Source organism: Festucalex cinctus, chromosome 2, assembly GCF_051991245.1.
Source record: "Festucalex cinctus isolate MCC-2025b chromosome 2, RoL_Fcin_1.0, whole genome shotgun sequence".
NCBI lineage: Eukaryota > Metazoa > Chordata > Actinopteri > Syngnathiformes > Syngnathidae > Festucalex > Festucalex cinctus.
The window spans coordinates 13927033-13947608 of record NC_135412.1 but is presented as its reverse complement, the minus strand read 5'-3'; the positions used below and the strand labels follow the sequence as shown (position 1 = coordinate 13947608).

At 42.8% G+C, this 20576-nt stretch overlaps 1 protein-coding gene across 7 annotated transcripts in view; it reads left to right on the top strand.

Moving 5' to 3' along the window:
• Positions 1–20576, top strand: part of huwe1 (HECT, UBA and WWE domain containing E3 ubiquitin protein ligase 1) — a 44644-nt gene that overhangs the window by 11388 nt on the left and 12680 nt on the right. For all 7 annotated transcript variants that reach the window (XM_077513017.1, XM_077513015.1, XM_077513012.1 and 4 more), the window contains 47 exons: positions 136–286; positions 363–490; positions 567–707; positions 795–900; positions 1013–1120; positions 1208–1309; positions 1849–1929; positions 2074–2180; positions 2359–2536; positions 2614–2705; positions 2783–2985; positions 3074–3131; positions 3207–3383; positions 3505–3750; positions 3942–4075; positions 4154–4266; positions 4348–4521; positions 4641–4857; positions 4929–5051; positions 5155–5392; positions 7054–7398; positions 7554–7676; positions 7771–7866; positions 7962–8231; positions 8809–8961; positions 9031–9158; positions 9290–9371; positions 9874–10050; positions 10148–10693; positions 10808–11003; positions 11078–11245; positions 13274–13422; positions 13518–13584; positions 14644–14867; positions 14959–15170; positions 15249–15431; positions 16805–16977; positions 17288–17427; positions 17529–17604; positions 17688–17786; positions 17865–17992; positions 18063–18222; positions 18406–18634; positions 18752–18927; positions 19035–19124; positions 19434–19594; positions 19734–19776. In XM_077513017.1, coding sequence (XP_077369143.1) covers positions 136–286; positions 363–490; positions 567–707; positions 795–900; positions 1013–1120; positions 1208–1309; positions 1849–1929; positions 2074–2180; positions 2359–2536; positions 2614–2705; positions 2783–2985; positions 3074–3131; positions 3207–3383; positions 3505–3750; positions 3942–4075; positions 4154–4266; positions 4348–4521; positions 4641–4857; positions 4929–5051; positions 5155–5392; positions 7054–7398; positions 7554–7676; positions 7771–7866; positions 7962–8231; positions 8809–8961; positions 9031–9158; positions 9290–9371; positions 9874–10050; positions 10148–10693; positions 10808–11003; positions 11078–11245; positions 13274–13422; positions 13518–13584; positions 14644–14867; positions 14959–15170; positions 15249–15431; positions 16805–16977; positions 17288–17427; positions 17529–17604; positions 17688–17786; positions 17865–17992; positions 18063–18222; positions 18406–18634; positions 18752–18927; positions 19035–19124; positions 19434–19594; positions 19734–19776 — 7471 coding nt within the window. The remainder of the gene's footprint in view (positions 1–135; positions 287–362; positions 491–566; positions 708–794; positions 901–1012; positions 1121–1207; positions 1310–1848; positions 1930–2073; positions 2181–2358; positions 2537–2613; positions 2706–2782; positions 2986–3073; positions 3132–3206; positions 3384–3504; positions 3751–3941; positions 4076–4153; positions 4267–4347; positions 4522–4640; positions 4858–4928; positions 5052–5154; positions 5393–7053; positions 7399–7553; positions 7677–7770; positions 7867–7961; positions 8232–8808; positions 8962–9030; positions 9159–9289; positions 9372–9873; positions 10051–10147; positions 10694–10807; positions 11004–11077; positions 11246–13273; positions 13423–13517; positions 13585–14643; positions 14868–14958; positions 15171–15248; positions 15432–16804; positions 16978–17287; positions 17428–17528; positions 17605–17687; positions 17787–17864; positions 17993–18062; positions 18223–18405; positions 18635–18751; positions 18928–19034; positions 19125–19433; positions 19595–19733; positions 19777–20576) is intronic.

Genomic DNA, 20576 nt, shown 5'->3' with positions numbered 1-20576 from the left:
ATCTCAGAACTCTTAAGTCAAGTCACTCGTTTCTCAAAGCAACACTGTGTTATTTCTCTCATGTAACCCCTCTGCCAAGACACGCAGGGATTGATAAGTTCAGCTTTAGTTTGAAATGTACTGTTCGACCTTCAGGATATCAAGGCTGCATCTCTGCGCACTTTAACATCCATTGTCCATTTGGAGAGAACACCTAAGCTTTCCAACATCATTGACTGCACCGGCACCGCTTCCTACCATGGCTTCTTGCCTGTGTTGGTGCGCAACTGTATACAGGCAATGATTGGTGAGTGTCCTTTTTGGTAGCAGTTGCATTATCATCTCATACTATGGAGTGTGAATTTTTAACCTCTCGTTCCCAGATCCTTTGATGGAACCTTACCCACATCAGTTTGCCACTGCACTCTTTTCTTTCCTCTATCATTTGGCCAGCTATGATGCTGGGGGTGAAGCCCTTGTCTCTTGTGGAATGATGGAAGCCCTCTTGAAGGTAGACCCTGCTGCTGTGTACCTACATCTCTTATCAAAGCCCTTCCCTTTTTCAACATCATGATTTGACTTTGCAGGTGATCAAATTTCTGGGAGATGAGCAAGACCAGATCACTTTTGTGACAAGAGCGGTTCGGGTCGTGGACCTCATCACCAACCTTGACATGGCTGCCTTCCAGTCACACAGTGGCCTTTCAATTTTCATCTGCAGGCTAGAGGTTGATACCCACAAGTTTGACATGTAGTATCCGTGAAACCTAAATAGCCATACTTACCCATTCTTCTCCGGCATTTGACTCGTGTAGCATGAGGTGGACCTGTCGAGGAAAGAGTGCCCATTTGTCATTAAGCCAAAGATCCGAAGGCCAAGGCCTGCTGTCGAGTCTGAAGACATGGACACAGACATGGAGAGTAAGTCGGCTACAAATTATTTTTCAAAATGGAATATAGAAGATCAAGATATTGATTATTTGGCATTTGATTTTAACATAACATGCTAATAGCTTATAATTAAATTAAACAGCGTCCGAGGTTGCCATGGAAAGCAGCCCTGGACCATCAACATCTTCTGCTTCCAGACCGGAAGTGGAGCAGAGAGCATTGAGCAGTACTGCAAACACGCCTCGTGCAGGTGGACACACAATAATTGTAATATAAAATGCAATACAATGTATGCACTTTTGAAATATTAAAACTATTTGTATGTTGTTTTCTGCAGGCATGCAGTGTATTCCCCAAAGGGCAGCTCTGTTAAAATCAATGCTAAATTTCCTGAAGAAAGCCATCCAAGACCCTGCCTTCTCTGATGGCATCCGCCATGGTGAGTCATCCTCTTCATCCAGAGACACAGATCAAGGCATTCTGAAGTAGGCATGGGCTGGTTACCAGTTTGATGGTTTACCGTGTTTTTAAAAAGATTCAATAAGCATAGAAGGTGCAAACTCCAGATTACTTACTCACATACCCTTTTGCTGTCAATATGCATTATATTACATTGTCCTTTATAAAAAAAAAATTAAAAAAAAGGTGCCAGCTGGTACTAGTTAATAGTTAACCTCAAGGACAGCATAAGTAGCGTATGGATTTGTTCTTTAAAAAAAAAAAAAAAAAGTTCACCAGTAATGTAGAGAACCTGACTTACTAAGAATGAAAAGAAAAATTATATTTTGACCTGTTTTTAATTAATCCATGTATTTTCAAAAAATAACATTTTAGAGCTGTAATTTTAGTAACGTACCACAGCAATATTTTTCCTTAAGGATCTAATTATCGGCCCATGCTTATGTTAGCGCTCTATCTAAGATTATTTGCATGCAGTTTGCTGCTGCTGAAGTTTGTGATCATGTTGTTTCCTACAAGTCATGGATGGATCCTTGCCTACCTCACTCAAGCACATCATCAGTAATGCAGAATATTATGGACCCTCACTGTTCCTTCTTGGTGAGTTCTCCTTTGCACTGCCGAAGGTGTTTTCTGATGAAAAGCTTTTAGAATTTCCTGAAAAGTATGTTTGTGTTATTTTACTGCCTTTTTAAAAACAATAATAATGCTGTTTTTCTTTTTCTCGTCTCTTTGGGTTTGTAGCAACCGAGGTTGTGACGGTGTTTGTGTTCCAGGAGCCATCCTTGCTTTCCTCCCTGCAGGACAACGGTCTCACTGATGTTATGCTCCATGCCCTGCTCATCAAAGATGTGAGTTTTGGCAACGTCATTTGAGACAAAATAAAAAATACCTTTGTTGCCAGTTAGGTTCTAACCAACTTAACAACTTAAAGTTACTTAAAGTAGCTGGGAGCACATTGTATTTGCGAGTGCATGCAATAGTTGAGTTTATATGCTTTACTATGTAGTTGTAATCTTTCACTTTTAGGTTCCTGCTACACGTGAGGTCTTGGGATCGCTCCCTAATGTGTTCAGTGCCTTGTGCCTGAATGCCCGAGGACTCTTGTCCTTCGTTCAGTGTCAGCCCTTTGAGCGCCTCTTCAAAGTGCTCTTGTCCCCTGACTACCTACCTGCCATGCGACGACGACGCAGTTCTGACCCATTGGGTGAGTTATCCTCTGACACTATTTGTTTTAGGTGCTTTTATAGCCTGTATGAGTGATAAATTTGTCTCCCACTGCAGGGGACACTGCATCAAATTTGGGAAGTGCTGTAGATGAGTTAATGAGACACCAACCAACTTTGAAGACAGATGCTACTACTGCAATCATTAAGGCAGTTTTGAGTTTTTCAGCTTTCTCATTTGTCAAATCTGCCGATGCATTCTAATCATAGTTGAATTGTTGTTTTAGTTATTGGAGGAGATATGCAATTTGGGCCGAGCTCCCGAGTATGTCTGCCAGAAACCATCTATCCAGAAAGCTGATGGTACTGTGGCTGTGCCACCAGCACGCTCAAGCCATGCTGCTGAAGAAGCGTCAAGTGAAGATGAAGAGGAAGAGGAGGCCCTCCACACATTTAGCCAGCAGCAGGGGGAAGCAGAGAGCAACAGGCAGTCAGTGCCACTTGATTGGTTTAAATATTTTGAAGTTTGTACTTGGTGTTTGTCACTCGTCGTCATCATACCACATATCTTATTTCAGGGTGGTGGGAACTGAGGAGCGGATACCTATTCCTTTAATGGATTACATTTTGAATGTGGTTAGTGTTGAGACTTGGACACAATCTTATTTTTAAACGTAAAACCATTATTGAAGTGTGGTGTCTGTTTTCTAGATGAAGTTTGTTGAATCCATACTGAGCAACAATACGACGGATGACCACTGTCAGGAGTTTGTCAACCAGAAAGGGCTGCTACCTCTGGTCTCTATTCTGGGCTTGCCCAACCTGCCCATAGACTTTCCCACCTCAGCAGCCTGCCAAGCCGTTGCTGGTGTGTGCAAATCCATTTTGGTGAGTAGAATATCAACTTAATTTGCTTTCCTGCTTTTTTTAATCAGAGCGGCATCCAACAGTTGGACTATTTTAACTGGCATCCTGAGCATACTTTCTCTTGTCAATTCTATTTATGAAGACTCTCTCACATGAGCCTAAAGTGCTTCAAGAGGGATTGTGCCAACTCGACACTATTCTAACATCTCTGGAGCCCCTACATCGGCCAATTGAGGTTCCCGGTGGATCTGTTCTTCTGAGGGAGCTGGCGAATGCTGGCCATGTTACTGACGCCACATTGTCGGCTCGTGCCACGCCACTGCTACATGCGCTTACTGCAGCGCACGCCTACATCCTAATGTTTGTCCACACTTGTCGTGTAGGACAGGTAAATATGGATTTCAAGAGTTTTTGATTACATTCCCTCTGTGATGCTTACCAAGCAGTTCAGTGCAATGCCCCTTGCCCTATACACCAATTTATTCAACTGTTTCAGTAGCAAACTGTGTTTACTGTCTGAATTATGTTTTGATTTTGTGTAGTCTAATAATGTCTCTGAATGTGTCTATTTGTCAACAGAGTGAGATCAGGGCAATCTCAGTCAATCAGTGGGGATCCCAATTGGGTTTGAGTGTTCTCAACAAGCTGAGTCAGCTCTATTGTTCACTAGTGTGGGAGAGTACTGTTCTGCTCTCCCTTTGCACACCTAACAGGTATACTTACAATTAATTGGCTCCTTTCATGTATCACCGCACCTACTGTTACCATCCTAAGTCTTTTGTCTTTAACAGTCTCCCTCCAGGCTGTGAGTTTGGACAAGCAGACATGCAAAAACTCTTACCCAAAGAGGAGAAACCCCCTAATAGTGCTGCAAATACCACAACCCCTGGCTCCAGGAGAACAGGTAACAGTAATTTAATGAAGCTAAAATTCAGTTTTTGTGTGCATCTTAGAAACACATGTTGTCATCTACCTTTATTAATAGAGTCTGAGGTGGTAGAGCCTTCCAGTAGTGGACTATTGGAAGGCATGGGTTTAGATAGTGATAGCTTGGCTCCTATGGAGACAGACGAACCCACCTCAACAGACCCTAAGGCCAAGTCCAAGCTTACCCCGGCAATGGCCACGCGCATTAAACAAATAAAACCCCTGCTCTCGGGTGAGTCATTTTTCATATTGCATAGTATACTAAATTTTGTATCAAATATCTCAACAGTTTGAGCTTTACTGCAATAAGTGCCATATATAATATTTCACTAACGTCTTTTCTATTTTCAGCATCGTCTCGGCTGGGGAGGGCACTGGCTGAGCTCTTTGGCCTGCTTGTGAAGTTGTGTGTTGGCTCCCCAGTGCGTCAACGCCGGTCTCACCATGCCACAAGTACAGGCACGACACCCACGCCTGCTGCCCGAGCCACTGCCTCTGCTCTTACAAAGCTCCTCACCAAGGGTCTGAGTTGGCAGCCCCCACCCTACACGCCGACTCCTCGCTTCAGGTATTTTTTTTCCCCCACAAATTATGTAGCTTAACAAGTGGTTATTCAGTTAAGTGTTCTTGTGCTCACAGGTTGACGTTCTTCATCTGCTCTGTTGGCTTCACATCTCCTATGTTGTTTGATGAGAGGAAGTACCCATACCACCTCATGTTGCAAAAGTTTTTCTGTTCTGGTGGACATGATGCCTTATTTGAGTAAGTTATTTGAGCAAAGAGCCCAATCATTTTATTGAACTGAATGTATCATCATGTATTCCATGAATTTCAACGGTTGTGCTAACTTTTTTTTTTTTTTTAGGACATTCAACTGGGCCCTGTCAATGGGTGGCAAGGTTCCTGTGTCTGAGGGTCTGGAGCATACTGAGTTACCAGATGGAACAGGGGAGTTCCTGGATGCTTGGTTGATGCTTGTGGAGAAGATGGTAAATCCAAGCACTGTGCTGGACTCTCCACATTCCCTACCAGCAAAGATGCCTGGGGTCACGCCAACCACGCCCCAGTTCAGTGCACTTCGGTTCCTCATAGTAACCCAAAAGGTAAGTTTACCTTAGCTGTGTAATGTAAATAAGTCAAATTTAAGTACCGGCTTGCATGTACCTTTAACTTTAATAAAATTGCACTTCACTTTACTTAGGCTGCTTTTCCATTAGCCTCGTACGGCATGTTACCACACCACACTGCGCGGAACGACACTACCCTGCCTCTATTGCATTTACATTACAGCAGGCAAGCGGTGAGAAGGGCGTGGGATCATTTGAACTATCCAAGCCCCACAGTGCATGCGGATCTGCCATAACATTTGACGAGTGGCAAGTCTTGCCAACATTCAACCATATTTACAATTTCATATGGACCGCTGTGGATGAAATATTGCGATGTTGATTTCACGACCGGCTCGCAAAGCTATTTCTCAATGGAAAGCTCAGCCTCATTCAACTGCCGCTGGAGGTCTTGCCTCGCTTGCATAAAATAAGGAAATGGGCACGCACATCTGGGGACAAAAAAATGCCGCTTCGGTGTGGAACCAGTCCGGTGGAAAAGCGCCATTAGTGTCAAAATATTGTAAGGTGGTGACAATAGTTTGAGTGAGTTACAGGTTTACAGATCTGTAAGTCATAATCATCAAAATTACAAGAAATAAAAGTTTGCAGTATTTCGCTCTGTCTATATAAAACAGAAACTTCACATTTTAAATGATAAATATTGAACTTTTTCATCGGCATACTTTATTTTTTTAGACTAGTTGTATAGTTGAGATAATTGATATTCACTTTTATAAGCCGATAGAAGCTACCGATCTAATTCACCATCTATCTACCCTTCAACCTCACAAGGGTTGCGAGTTTGTTAGAGCCTCTTCCAGCTGATTTAGGGCCAATGGTTGGGTATACCCCGACCTGATGGGCAGCCAATGGCAGGCCACAAATTGACAAAACAAACCATTCACATTCGCTTTTGCGCCTTAGGACAATTTAGTCTTGAGTCAAAACCTACGCAGGCACGAGGAGAACATGCAACTTTTGCACTGAGATGTGCTAACCAGTCCTCCACCACGTCATCTTAAGTCAATTACAGATATCGTGCAATCTATACTAAAATATTTTGACTTGGCGCAAACATGTAAAAGTTTTTGTGTACAAATTGGAGATATTTGGACCCGATATTACATTTCAGTAAAGGGAAAAAAAAATATTGGCCGAAACAAAATTAAAATGTAAATTCCAAATCTTAACTTTTTTGGAATGCTTTAAAGCATGTTATATGTTTTAAAATTCTTCAGGGAGCTTTCAGTGTATGTCTTAAAAGCTAAATGAAAACCTAAACAACTAAATGTCATAGCTCCCTATAGTTTTCTAAAATAATTTTTTCCCCAAAAATTTCACAATAACTAAAATGTTAAACTTTCTGGTATCTTTGTTTTACTTTCAAACAAAAAGAAAAGTTGCAATAAGTTCCTACCTAGGGTCAGCAGCGTCTCTTATAAAGCTAACTGAAAATCTAAATACCGTATATTGTTTCCTTAAGTCAACACAGTTTTATATGAATCTAATATCGGCCATCAGATTTTTAAAAAATGCGGATACTGATATTTGTCAAAATACCAAATATCGGTGCCTATAATCAGCCTGGCCAATCATCGATCTATCACTTGTCCAAATGTTGATGCTGATAACCGACGTTAAGTCACGCCTTTTAGGCTGCATTCAGCTGCATCCGTAGCCTATGGAACAGGAAGCCGCTGAAAGTTTATGGAGGCCGGATGGCTGAATCCATGCTGGCCATCCTTTGCCACATCCTGCGGGGGGAGCCAGTTATCCAGGAGCGACTGGCCAAGGAGAGAGAGGGCACAGTACGTCCAGATGATGAGGGGGCTCCTTCTTCTCTGGGTCAAAGTGGAGCTCCAGGAGTATCTACAACCAGTGGAGAGACAACAGCAGCCACTGCACCATCTGGTGGTGTGCCAGCTGGGGGACCGGCTGAGGAATCAACCAATTCCGCTCCAAGACGTGAACCCCAGGTTAATCAGGCGCAGCTTACACAGGTATGTCAGATTTTATTTTCGAGGCACTTTTGAGTCAGCGTTCGAGTAGGAAGTCCAAATCTAAAGTTCAGATTTTTGCTGCATTAAGACAATTTCCACCTGTCTGGCTTTGTTTAAAGTTTGTGAGCAATAATTTTTCAAGTTTTACATTTCAGCTGATAGATATGGGTTTCTCAAGAGAGCATGCCATGGAGGCACTATTGAACACCAGTACCATGGAGCAAGCCACAGAATATCTTCTTACACACCCTCCTCCTCACCTTGGGGGAGCAGTAAGGGTAATCTTTATCTTTAGTCACGAATAACAAACTTTTTAAGTCATCATCACTCAAGCTCTAAGGCCAATGGCAATCTTAATTTCTGTTGATCTAGGATCTTTCCATGTCTGAAGAGGACCAAATGATGAGAGCAATTGCTATGTCACTTGGCCAGGAGGTCAGCATGGAGCAACGCTCCGACTCCCCTGAGGTGCGTCTTTCACGCTGTCTAAATTGTGTTGAAGACCTGAGTATTAGCTGGTAGAGGAAATGTCAAGACAAGTTGCTGATAAAATGATCACTTAGGAAGCCGCACGTCGTCGCGAGGAAGATGACAGGAGAGCCAGGGAGCGAGCAGAGGAGGAAGAGGCACGCTGCTTGGAGCGCTTCATGGAGGCTGAACCCCTGGACCCACAGGAGTTGCATACATTCACAGACTCGATGCTCCCTGGCTGCTTCCACCTTCTGGATGAGCTGCCTGACACGGTCTACCGGCTTTGTGACCTGCTGATGACTGCGATCAAAAGGAGTGGCCCTGAGTACAGAGACCTCATCCTCGGCCAGGTCGTTGACCAGGTCAGTAATTTAATTTTACGTTTTTTTTTGTTTTTTTTGTTTTTTTTGTTTTTTGTTTTTTATATATATAAATACTTCGAGTTTTAGTTAGTAGTTCCAACTTTGTGTTGCTGAGTACTTTCTTCAAGTATCCAGAATGCGTAGGGCAGATGGGGAAACTTTTAGGTACAGGCTCGTCTCGGAAAAAAAAAAAAGTTTTAAAAAGAAAAAAAAAGCTATTTCAATAGTTAAATTAAAAAAGTGAAATATGTATATTATTCAAGTTAAAGGAAAAGAAAGTACCTTGGAAATTGCTAATTCCTACCTAATTTCTCTATTAAAAATAATTTGCTATCTTGACCTTGTGCAATATTCAAATTTCTTGAGTGAATTGTGGGCTTTGAATAGCTACAAGTTTTAATCGAGAAATATTTTATTGCATGTGGTGAATCTGAGTTTCTCTTTAAGAATTGAAGTACTGAAATGAATTTGAAATTTTGAGGTGGCACCTTGTTTAGAAACAGTTCTAAGTAGAAAAGGCATTAAAGGGCTCACTCTGTAGAGTGATAATATATATATATATATTTTTTTTAAATAGGTGTGGGGTGCGGCTGATGTGTTGATCAAGGCAGCTGTGCCTCTCACTACTAGTGACACAAAGACAGTGTCAGAATGGACTAAACAGATGGCCACACTCCCCCAGGCATCAAAGCTGGCCACTCGAATTCTGCTGCTCACGTTGTTGTTTGAGGTAACTAGATTCTTCTTACAGCAGTGCAGCAAATTCTATATCTCAGGATTTTTTTCTCTCTCTCTGAAGGAGCTGAAGCTCATGTGTACCACAGTAGTAGAAAAGAGTGGCATTCTGGATTTGTTGATTAAGCTACTGGAGGTTGTACAGCCCTGTCTGCAGGCGGCAAAAGAACAGAAAGAGATACAAACGCCAAAGTGAGTTCCCAAGGGCTCCAAATAGCCTGTGACCTAAATAATTACTGCACAACACAAACGTCCCCATTTCTGATAACATAAATGCTGAATCTTGCTCATGTTTCTACATTTACTATTTTCACTATCTGCAGGTGGATTACACCTGTCTTGTTGATCATTGACTTTTATGAGAAAATGGCAGTATCTTCAAAGCGCAGATCACAAATGAACAAGGTAAGTCAGTTGCTTAATAAATGTTTGCCAGGTCCAACATTATGCCTTTTTTGGTTGGGCCACCATGGGCCTTCCAGCGCAGACACTGGCCTCCATTTAAACCAATACTTAATGAAATTCATGATTATATGTAGGCGAACTTGTTTGAAATTGTGAAGTCTGTATTCTCAGCATTCATAATGCATCCAAATATGTGTTGCGCAATGTGCATTAAATGGGGGAGGTCAAATGTGCACACCAAGGGTAAAAATGGTTGATCAATTTACGTGGATAAAACTCTAAATATTTAATATTAGATATTTAAGAAGTAAGAGTTGATTTCATTACATTTGTACTGGACTGGTCAGGCCGGGATATGTAAACTGTGGATGGCCCAACAGTCACGCGTTGGCCTTGGGCCACCATTAATGTCGGACCCTAGATAGTTAAAAGTAAATGTGAGCTTTGTCAAGTGTTCAGTGTTGGGTACTACTAATACCATGCACTTTTAATTTCTTTTAAGTATCTTCAGCCTAATGGGAATAACTGGAGATGGTTTGATGACCGCTCAGGCCGTTGGTGCAGTTACAGCGCTTCCAACAACAGCACTATTGACTCTGCATGGAGGGCTGGGGAGAGCAGTGTTCGCTTCACAGCTGGACGCAGACGATATACAGTTCAGTTTAACAACATGGTGCAGGTATATACTAACGCAGTGTACAAGAAATGGGATGACCTCTTTTGAGCTTTAATATGGCTTCCTTTTTTCTAATTAACTACAATAATCGTTGGTATAGGTGAATGAAGAGACTGGTAACCGGAGGCCGGTGATGTTGACTGTTCAGAGAGTTCCACGCTTGCCCAAAGCAACTAAGACGGGCTGCGTCACAGACTCTGAGAGAGAAGAGGGTGACAGGTGCAAAGTGGAAGAAACTCAGACTGATCTTGACACTGGGGCAGCAGTGGAAATGAGTGCCCCCAAGGATGTTTCCAGCCAACTTAAGGAGGGGACCTCGGGCCCCACATCTTCCCAGGAGTCTGACACTTTGCAGGGCTCTGATATTGTAGGCCTGAGTGACGACATGACCACCGTTCTCATCCGCGCTTGCGTCAGCATGATTAGTGTCCCGGTAGACCCAGACACTCTCCATGCTACATTGCGTCTCTGTTTGCGTTTGACGCGAAACCACCACTATGCCATGATGTTTGCTGAGCTGAAGAGCACTCGAATGATTCTTGGGCTGACACAAACCTCTGGTTTCAATGGATTCACACCTCTTGTTACCCTGCTCTTCAGACACATCATAGAAGATCCAGCTACTCTTCGGCACACTATGGAAAAGGTTTAAGTCATTTCTCTTCTTCTATTTTCTTTTGGTTACTGTGCTTAATTTTTTCACAATGAATATTATATTCTGTAAATTGAGTTGTGTAAAAGAGTCCATCTGTTGTTGCAGGTGGTAAGATCTGCAGTGACGAGTGGAGCCGGTAGTACCACCTCTGGAGTGGTGTCGGGCAGCCTTGGCTCAAGGGAAATTAATTATATCTTGCGTGTCCTGGGCCCTGCTGCGTGCCGTAACCCTGAGTGTTTTGCTGAAACTGCCAGCAATTGTGTCCGCATTGCTCTGCCTGCACCTCGTGGAGCTGGCACAGGTGGATAAATCATAATTTGAGCTGCCCGTTTATTTTGCTGACCTGTATACATTGTTTGTTTTCTGTTTCCATAGCCTCTGACGACGAGTTTGAAAACCTTCGTATTAAGGGGCCAAATGCTGTGCAGCTGGTGAAAACAACTCCTCTGAAATTGTCGCCACTACCTTCTATCCCTGAAACTATCAAGGAGGTCATATACGACATGCTCAATGCCTTGGCTGCGTATCATGCTCCAGAAGAACGTAAGATATTTAATTGGGCAGAGCGGCATCAAATTATTGAATACTTAATAATTCCATTACAGCCAGGAGGAGAGGGTGCATCAAAGACGGAATGTCCCAACTCAGTTTGGGATCATTTAAAAAGAGAGTGCGTTGTCTTCTTCAAAGCAGAGCGCATTTACAAAACCGCATACTAACAATGCCCGACACAGAAGACGACGTAAACATTGTTGGCTAATTTAATACAGGCTACCACCTGTAGTTTTGTTATGCCCCCCACGAGCAGTCAAGGATAGACACAGCCAATGTACTTTCAATGGCTTTGTTGAACAATATAAAAACACATAAGCACATACGTTGAGCACATTAATTCGTTATCTGAATCATACCTTACAATATAACATGAACACCCAGTGAATCAATGCGTAGACCCCGTGCATACTGGTTAACCTCCCCTAACATCCAAACTACAAACACACGGCACTCACCAGTAGTAGTAGTAGTGATCGCTTGGCCAATTAGATGGCCGTTGCGACCAGTCGTCTGAAGTTGTCTCGATCCTGGGCTCGAAGCAGAAGGTTGGAAAGAGGACTGGTGGCAGCCACCTGTGCTACCCAGGTGAGTCTTGAGTGTCCACGGGGGCGGCGCCAGCCACGAGGAGGAGGGAGAGATGCATCAGTGAGGAGTTGTTTTGCCGGTATTGAGTCATCCAGGCGGGCCTCGTGACCGAGCAGATGAAGTCGCCGCCTCTTGATGAGGGTGGAGAGCGGTATTGGATTTCCTGCCCTGGTGTAAATAGTCTCGTTGCGGACGAAATCGTACCAGCAGACACGCAGAATACTCCGCAAGCAACGCCTGTGGAATGTGTCGAGGCGGAGTTGCATAACCGCCGAGAGCATCCATGTTTCGCTGGCGTAGAGTAGGACTGGGATAATGACGGAGTTTGGTGGCCAAGCGGATAGAGGGGCTCGACCATACCCTAGAGAGCCTGCCAAAGTCGCTACGTGCCAGCTGGAGTCGACGCAGGATCTCGGGATCGCATGAACCACTTGTGTCGAACTTTGACCCTAGGTAGATGAACTCCTTGACGACCTCCACCTCTCATGACCATGACCAAGTGGTACCAAAGAAGGGACCATGAGTGTATCCATCAGTGATTGTAACTTGGTCTTGACCCAGTTGATTTCCAGTCCGAGTGGTAGAGCCTCCTCAGACAAAATTGGCAGAGCGTCTGATAGGGCATCCAGGAAGGTGGCGAGCAGGACAATGTCATCAGCGTAGTCTAGGTCGGTCTGCGTGGAGTGGAGACTCGCACCCACCTCTGGGCAGCGAGCGAGGGACAAGGAAACCCAAGAGTCAACGGCGACGTTGAACAATTTGGGGGCAGCCACACAGCCCTGCTGCACGCCTGAGCTGATGCGGAACGGCTGTGAGACCATCCCGTCTGCTCAGACTCTGCATGTTGTATCCATGTACAGATCCCGCAGGATGTTAATGTACTTGCGCGGAAGGCCAATACCCTGAAGCAGAAGCCAGAGGGCATCTCGATCGAGGGAGTCGAACGCCGCCTTGAGATCAATGTGCGCGGTGAGGAGATGCTGTCGGTATTCCCTCCTCTGCTCAGCCAAAATCCGGAGTTTTGGAGTGAAGCCGTCTTGTTGTGGGCAGCGCTGGGAGACAAGGTAGGGCTGAAGATGGTGCAGGATTATGGAGGTTCCGACTTTGGACGGAACAGACCGAAGTGTGATGGGACGGTAGTTGGTAGGGTTTCTCTTGTCGCCTTTGTTCTTGTAAAATGACACCACTACGCCGGATTTCCAGTCCTGCGGTCACTCACCAGGTCAGGCCCATACCTTTTAAAGCCCCGCACATTCAGCCTCAAAGATTCTGCAACTCACATGCATAATGTGGAGTACTAATACAAATTTTTTCTTAATTTAATTGATGGATTGATCGGTAGACTCTGTTCTGAATAATTAATTTGCTGCAGCCCTAGTTTAATCACATTTACTGTCAGTCATTTTTTACACTTTATTTTTGTGGTTGTAGCTGAACGTCCAGAAGAACGTGTGGCAGCTGTTCCTGGTGGCCAAGACCTGTGCCAAATATTGCAGGACGTCGGTGATGATGTTTACCAACAGTACCGTCTCACTCGACAGGGCAGTGACTTTGACTCCCAGCCTGCGTTTCATATCAATGTGAGTCTTGTCAAGTACCATTGTTGTTTTGACAAGTACCGTTTCAGATGGTACAGTGATAATGTATATATTATAATGGATACCTTTTTCCATAGAGTCAAGTTTTTGCTGCGGATGGAGCCGTAGCAGAATCGTCCCAGTCTGGCACACCTCAAGGAGAAGGTGACATGGCTCTACACTAACTTTTGCACTGGTAGCACTAGAAAGCTGGTCACACTAGCGCAGGATTTGGCCGCACCCCTTCTTTGGAGCCGTATGGCATAACAATATTTGCTCATGTATCTTTTTTTTTTTTTTTTTTTAATACATGGGTTGATTATTTTAAAGAAGACAAAAAAATGCTTTGCTTTCATGTAATTATTATTGTTCAACTATTAAGGGCCAGCTCTTATAGTATGGGGAGAGATTTGTCTTAAAAAGGAAAATATTGACCTGTGATTTCCACATATTGTGAATTGTTGAACACGAGAAATGTCAGAGTTTTCAAGGTACTCACATGTTGCCAACATTCCACTAAGAGGCAGTGTTGCTGTCTCTGTTGAACGGCAACGAGTCAGCTCCTGTTTTACGTTTGTACATTTTGAAATTAACAAAGGACAAACAAGCCTTTATTTGATTTTGGATTGTTTCCCAAAAGCTTGCTTTCCCTTGAAGACAGATGACCTATTTCCTCTGCTGCCATTTCTTCTTCTATGCCACTGCAGCAGTAAAGAGGTAGAAAAATGCCTTTCGGGTCAAGACAATGCAAGCTCCAAATGCTTCCAATCAGCACCTTTTGTGGCACTACGAATAACTGAATAATACAATATGAATAACTTTTGAAGAACGTTGGGAGTGGAGCAAAGCGTGGTCGGAGTGTACAGGTGTTTCCGTATGTCCGCATGGCTAAGGAGAAGGCGTTATCTCGTCACAATGGGTGCAGGAGGATGATTGTTCTTCGTGGAAAAAGACAATAACTTCCAACCATGTTTTAAACGGTGATACTATAGAGGGAGCATTAAAATATGAAGTCATGCTTTTGCGACTGGATCAAATATTTACCAGCACACACTGAAAAGGTGGTAACATTTGTGAGCATATTGGTCGTAGTGTCAAACTTTGGGTAAAAACAAGGTTTATTGATATAGTTGTATCACAAAGTAGCATTAAAAAAATACAGACCTTTTAGATGGTGTCATTTAACTTTTGCGAGACTAATATATACTGCATGAATGCCCGTAGCCTCTACGCCTGAAGAGATGCGGGAGGAAAAGAAGGAACAGGAGGGAGATAAGAGTAGCAGCTCAGAGGAGGCTAAAGCCGCAAAGGTAAAGGCGAGCAAACCTCTAATGCCTACCTCCACCATCCTGAGACTACTGGCTGAACTGGTGCGCTCCTATGTTGGCATTGCCACACTAATTGCCTCTTACTGCTACACTGCAGGACAGTCAGAGCTTATTAAGGAGGTGGGTACATCTGCTTGGTTTGATAAAACACTTAGTGGTGTCTATTAGTTTATCACAATATATATCTTTACTTATGTTTCTATTCTAACAGGATTGCAGTGTGCTAGCGTTTGTGCTTGACCACTTGCTGCCTCACACCCAGAATTCAGAGGACAAGGATACTCCAGCATTGGCCCGTCTTTTCCTTGCTAGCCTAGCAGCTGCTGGCACTGGCACCGATGCCCAGGCTGCTTTGGTTAATGAGGTGAAGGCAGCCCTTAGTCGAGCTTTAGGGATGACAGAAGGTGTTGAAAAACATGCTAGGTAAGCGGGATTAGTTATAGGCACTCTGGTATTAGCCATTGATTGCTGTTGCAAACTTCCAATGCCCCTCTCTCACAGGCTTCAGGCAGTGATGTGCATAATCAGCACCATCATGGAATCATGTCCCTCCACGTCCAGTTTCTACAGCACAGCAGCAGCCAAGACCCAACACAATGGCATGAATAATATCATAAGGCTTTTTCTCAAGAAAGGACTGGTCAGTGACTTGGCCCGTGTGCCTCACAGCTTGGATTTGTCGAGGTATGTGATTAGGTCACAAAGTTCACCGTGGTATCGCTTCTGTATTTCACAGATTTCAGATTTAATCAGATCTTTAAAGTTTAAGACATTATTTTGAAGTCCCTGTAAAGTGAAAATGTAAATTTGATGTGCCACGGAGATGACTAACAACCCTGCTAAATTTAAATACAGTAATTTAAAAATATAAAACGACACTTAAAAGTCCCGAATGATCAATCAGTTTTCTACGCTCTGCAGTGTTGTTAGCCTGTCAGTTGAATGTGCTGAAACCACGACCAGCTCAACTGGCAACTGTCATTTGTAACACTCCATCTAACATTTTTCTATGTTTTGAGCCACAATTTGCCTAAAGCCCCTGTTGGCTGGAATATCATTGCATGGTTTTATACGGCGCGAGGTGCTAGCCACCAACTAGCTAACTGGCTTCTCTGGTCCAACCGGCAGATGGCAGGCTATTCTGCTCAATCTGCTGCGTTACCTTTCTCTTATTGTTGTCGGACCACATAATAGCGGGGCAGTACTCTGCATTCAAAACGTTAAATTAATAATTTCTGTATTTAGTCAGGCTTGAATCATTTGGTTATCAGTTGCCCTCACACTGTCAATAATCATATTCTCTCCAGTTATTTTAGGGGTCCCGAGGATCCATAAAAACTCATAAAAGGCATTGAATTATGTATTTAAAAAAATAAAGGCCTTAATTGACATGAAAATGTCTTAAATCAATCAGTCTTCAATGTGATAAACCATAAGTAGGGGTAATTATTCTAATAGTTTCTGTTGTCAAACTAAGTGAACAAAAAAAATAAAATACAGAATGACTCTTGTGGTAACATCATGATGTTACCATGATGATCATGATGTCTTCAATCATGATAGCAGAACTAAACAACATAGGGATGTGGTTTTAGTGAGTATTCTTCAGAGCAGATGCACATTATGTATATACTATAGCAACTTTAGACAACATGGGAAATTGGGAACATTGAAAAGTTGGTCTTAATTATTTTTTTTTAACACTATTTCTAATTTTATCATCTGAAACAATCTTATCCAACTAACAGATATGAACACCCCATTAAAGACAAATCAGGTTCAATATTAAGAACAAAATAACAAAATACAAATAACAAAACTCACACACATACCCAACAAAAACAAGTACACTTCAATTCATATTTACTGTTCAAGTTGGTCTTAAATTTAATTTCAAATGGAAATTTCAGTCATGAATTTAATTTGCATTCAGCTGAAGGAACCCTATATATATTTGAAGAGCAAATTGGCCTTTGTATAATTAATTCTGTGCTGTATGGTATATACTGTAAACTATGGTTAAGTAATGCCTAATAATTTGTATTTTATTGGTTTAGCCCCAACATGGCTAACACAGTGAATGCTGCCCTTAAGCCTCTGGAGACACTGTCCCGCATTGTTAATCAGCCCAGCAGTTTGTTTGGAAGTAAAGGATGTTCCAACAAGAACAAGACTGATCATGACACAGCTGGTGCTGCTAGGGATAGCAACAGCAACACTCAAGATCAAGGTATCCACATTCAACCTTACATACCAGATGATTTAGTTTCTAAAAGACACTGTAAATTAAATCCTTCAAGGAGAAAGTGGACACATCTGTGATTAGACACTGCCACATCTACAATAGGCCACTCACATGTAGGGGTTTGTCACCCCTGAAGAGTAAACATCTTGTTGAGGTGTGGGAAGAACTATCATCCAGGTGTTCTGCTTTTATGCCTCCCCCTTTCCTCTCCTGAAGTGGATGCTGATTAATGAAATCTTGCCATATCCAGTGTTTGTAAATAATGTAATGTACTGATTTCTGGCATCTGTTACAGGAGAATCTGGTGAAGCAGAACCAGTGGAGGGCAACCACAGGGTACAAGGAGCAGACAGTGACTTGATGGATGGAGAAGCAGAGGGAGATACAGTGGTCATTGCTGGTCAACCAGAGGTTCTCAGCACGCAGGCTATGCAGGTTACTAGCATTGTTTTATATAGGCTATTTATATGGTGTTTGACTTACATCATGTAGACAACAGTTGCTGCACATAACATGCTATCAATATGTGCATGAAGGTGGAAAATGAGTTGGTGGATCTGATTGATGAGCTACTTGAGAGAGATGGCGGTACTGTCAATAGTACAATCATAGGTAAGCCTTAATCTGAGGTCAGCATTTGTGTGGGAAAATGATCAAAAAAGAAAAGATTCCTGGCATTTTCGTTTTCTCTTCAGTCGGGCGAAGTGCTGAGGATGAATCGCAAGAGGATGTGTTGATGGAAGAGGCTCCCTCCAATATTAGCCAGACTTCCACTCTTCAAGCAAACCGAGAAGGTGAGTGTGGCAAAAACAGGTTATCACGTTTTGGAAACTGTCAAATGTGATTTGTTTACAATTTTCCTCTATGATTAGACTCTATGAATATCCTGGAACCAGAGGATGAGGAGCACACACAAGAGGAAGACTCCAGTGGCAGCAATGATGATGATGACAGCCAGGATGAAGAGGAGGAAGAAGAGGAGGACGAGGAGGAGGACCCGGTATGATCTGTAAGATGTTGGCTCAAGTAGTGTTGTTTGTAAAAACTCATGACTGCCACTTGCTCTCAAGGATGATGAGGAAGGAGATGAGGATGATGACGACGAAGGTTCAGAGATGGAGTTGGATGAGGATTTCCCTGACATCAATGCTGCCCCTCATATCCGCTTCGAAAGATTTGACAGGGATGATGACCTCATCATAGAGTTTGACAACATGTTCTCCAATAATGGTAAGCAGCCAGATCTGTTTGCACTTCTGTTGACCCTTGTAATATAGTCAGGCATCCATGCTGCCTGTTTGTATCAGTCATGATTAGTTGCTAACAGACATGAACTGAAATCAATACAAATGTTTTAATTATATTTTAGAGCCGTTTCCTAATGTCTACCTACGTTTTCTGTTCTTCCATCAGCTGACATCCCCCCCTCCCCAGGCAACATCCCTAGCTCCCACCCACTGATGGTCCGCCATGCTGACCACGGTTCCCTCACCCTAGGTGTAGCAGGTACAAGCAGCCGTCTGGCACAAGGCATGGGTCGAAGCCAGCGTACGCTTAGGCAGCTCACTGCCAACAGTGGGCACACCATCCATGTCCACTATCCTGGAAACCGCCAGCCCAACCCTCCACTCATCCTACAGAGGTAAGGTCTAATTGTCTGTTGATGTTTGTGTTTTCAACAAAGCATTTCTGCCAGAGCGGTAGCGTTAGAATTTGGCTACTGAAATTGTAAACATTTCCACTACTTAACCTCGTATAGATTGTTGGGCCCCAGTGCTGCAGCGGACATTTTACAATTGTCCAGCTCTCTGCCTCTGCAATCTCGTGGCCGTGCTCGTCTTTTAGTCGGAAATGAGGATGTCCACATCATTGCTCGTTCGGATGACGAATTTGATGACTTTTTCCACGAGCAGAGCAGCACGGGTGGGCAAGCAGGTGAGATCACTCAAACTGTTGTTGATGTTTGTATGGTTTCTTAGTTTAGGATTCACTGTAATCTTATACGTTTTTTTTTTGTTTGTTTTTTCTCCCCATTTCTCTAGGCACCCTCTCAAGCATTCCTACTGCATTAACTAGATGGACAGACGAGTGTAAAGTGCTGGATGCTGAAAGTATGCACGACTGTGTCGCAGGTAGATATTAACACTTTTGACAATGTTGTGATGCTTACATGTAGACTTGTCACAATATTTAATTACAGCTCGTTGAGAAAACATGGACACTTTTTTTTCATTCTCAATAACTGGTGTTTTTTATGCATGCTGGTTTACATATACCGTCAACATTCAGTCGCGCTGCTTCGTTCGCTCTCCTGTTAGTCATGTTGCTCGCAAGTGCGAGTTGGCATTCACACTTACACATATATGCCACTGTATGAGAACAAGTAATGGCAACAACCAAGATGAAGTTGTGACATATGTGTTGTTGTGGTTTGTTTTCAGTTGTGAAGGTGCCAATCCTGCAGCATCTGGAAAGTCTTAGAGATGAGGAGTTAGAAGAGCGTAGGGAGAAGCGGAGGCGGCAGCTGGCTGAGGAAGAAGAATCCAAACAAAACGAGCGGAGAGCCTCTGGAGCGGAGCAGACCAGGGAACAGAACCTGCAGGTAGGTCTTCATATTTGATTTTATTGCTCTTACTTTATTATACATACTAAGAAATAACTTTATTAACTTGCAATGACAAACATTTACATTTTGTTTTTCGTGTCTATTTTTTTTTTTTTTTTTTTTTTTTTGTCTGCAGGGTTCTGGATTGGGGACAATTAATGGTGCAGAAAACGCTGCAGGTACTGACTTGTTGAAAGGGTTTTTCTATTGTTCTCAATTCTAAATGCTTACATCTCAAAAGAAATCACAAGGCATCAGGAGTCAACAGTGCGTACTCTGGGATGAGGTAGTAGTTTGTATAGTTTTAGGATCACACCAGATCTGGGAGATAACTATACAGTCTACTGTCTTTCTTAGGGCAACGCCACAGCATCTGGGCCATATCATCTACAGAGAAGGTTCTGATATTTGAATACATGAATTGTGTTGTTTTGAAGCTGGTTGTGCTGTGGTGAGGTAGTAAGTTGTGTTGTTGTTGGGGAACAGGATTGTACACCCCGTTCAGGAGATAACTATACAACTTACTGCCTTCCTCAGTAGAATTATTTGACAACATGTTGATAGTGTGATTGTGTTGTTGGATTTAATCTCGTCTAAAATTTAATTTAAAACTATTTGGACCATCTACAAACAAATCATTGCTGCTGTCTTAGCCATGGAGTGTTCTTAACTCCTTCCATGGTCATTGTGGTGGTGTTGACTCTCATTATGAAAGCTGTATGTTAATATGTTGGTTACCTCAATTACAGCTACTCGAAAAACACTACGAACAGCTATGTGTGATATTGTTCAATTATACACCACTACAATAAATATGCTAACAATGTCAAAAAAAGAAAAACACTGCAGTGGAAATTAAATACAAAAAAATTATGCACTTTTTTTTTATACTGTTACATTGTGCAAGTGGGTCATAATGTGGGTATTGTCAGTGAGTGTACATTAATTCAAGAAAAGGGAGTCAACACTATAGTGTAAA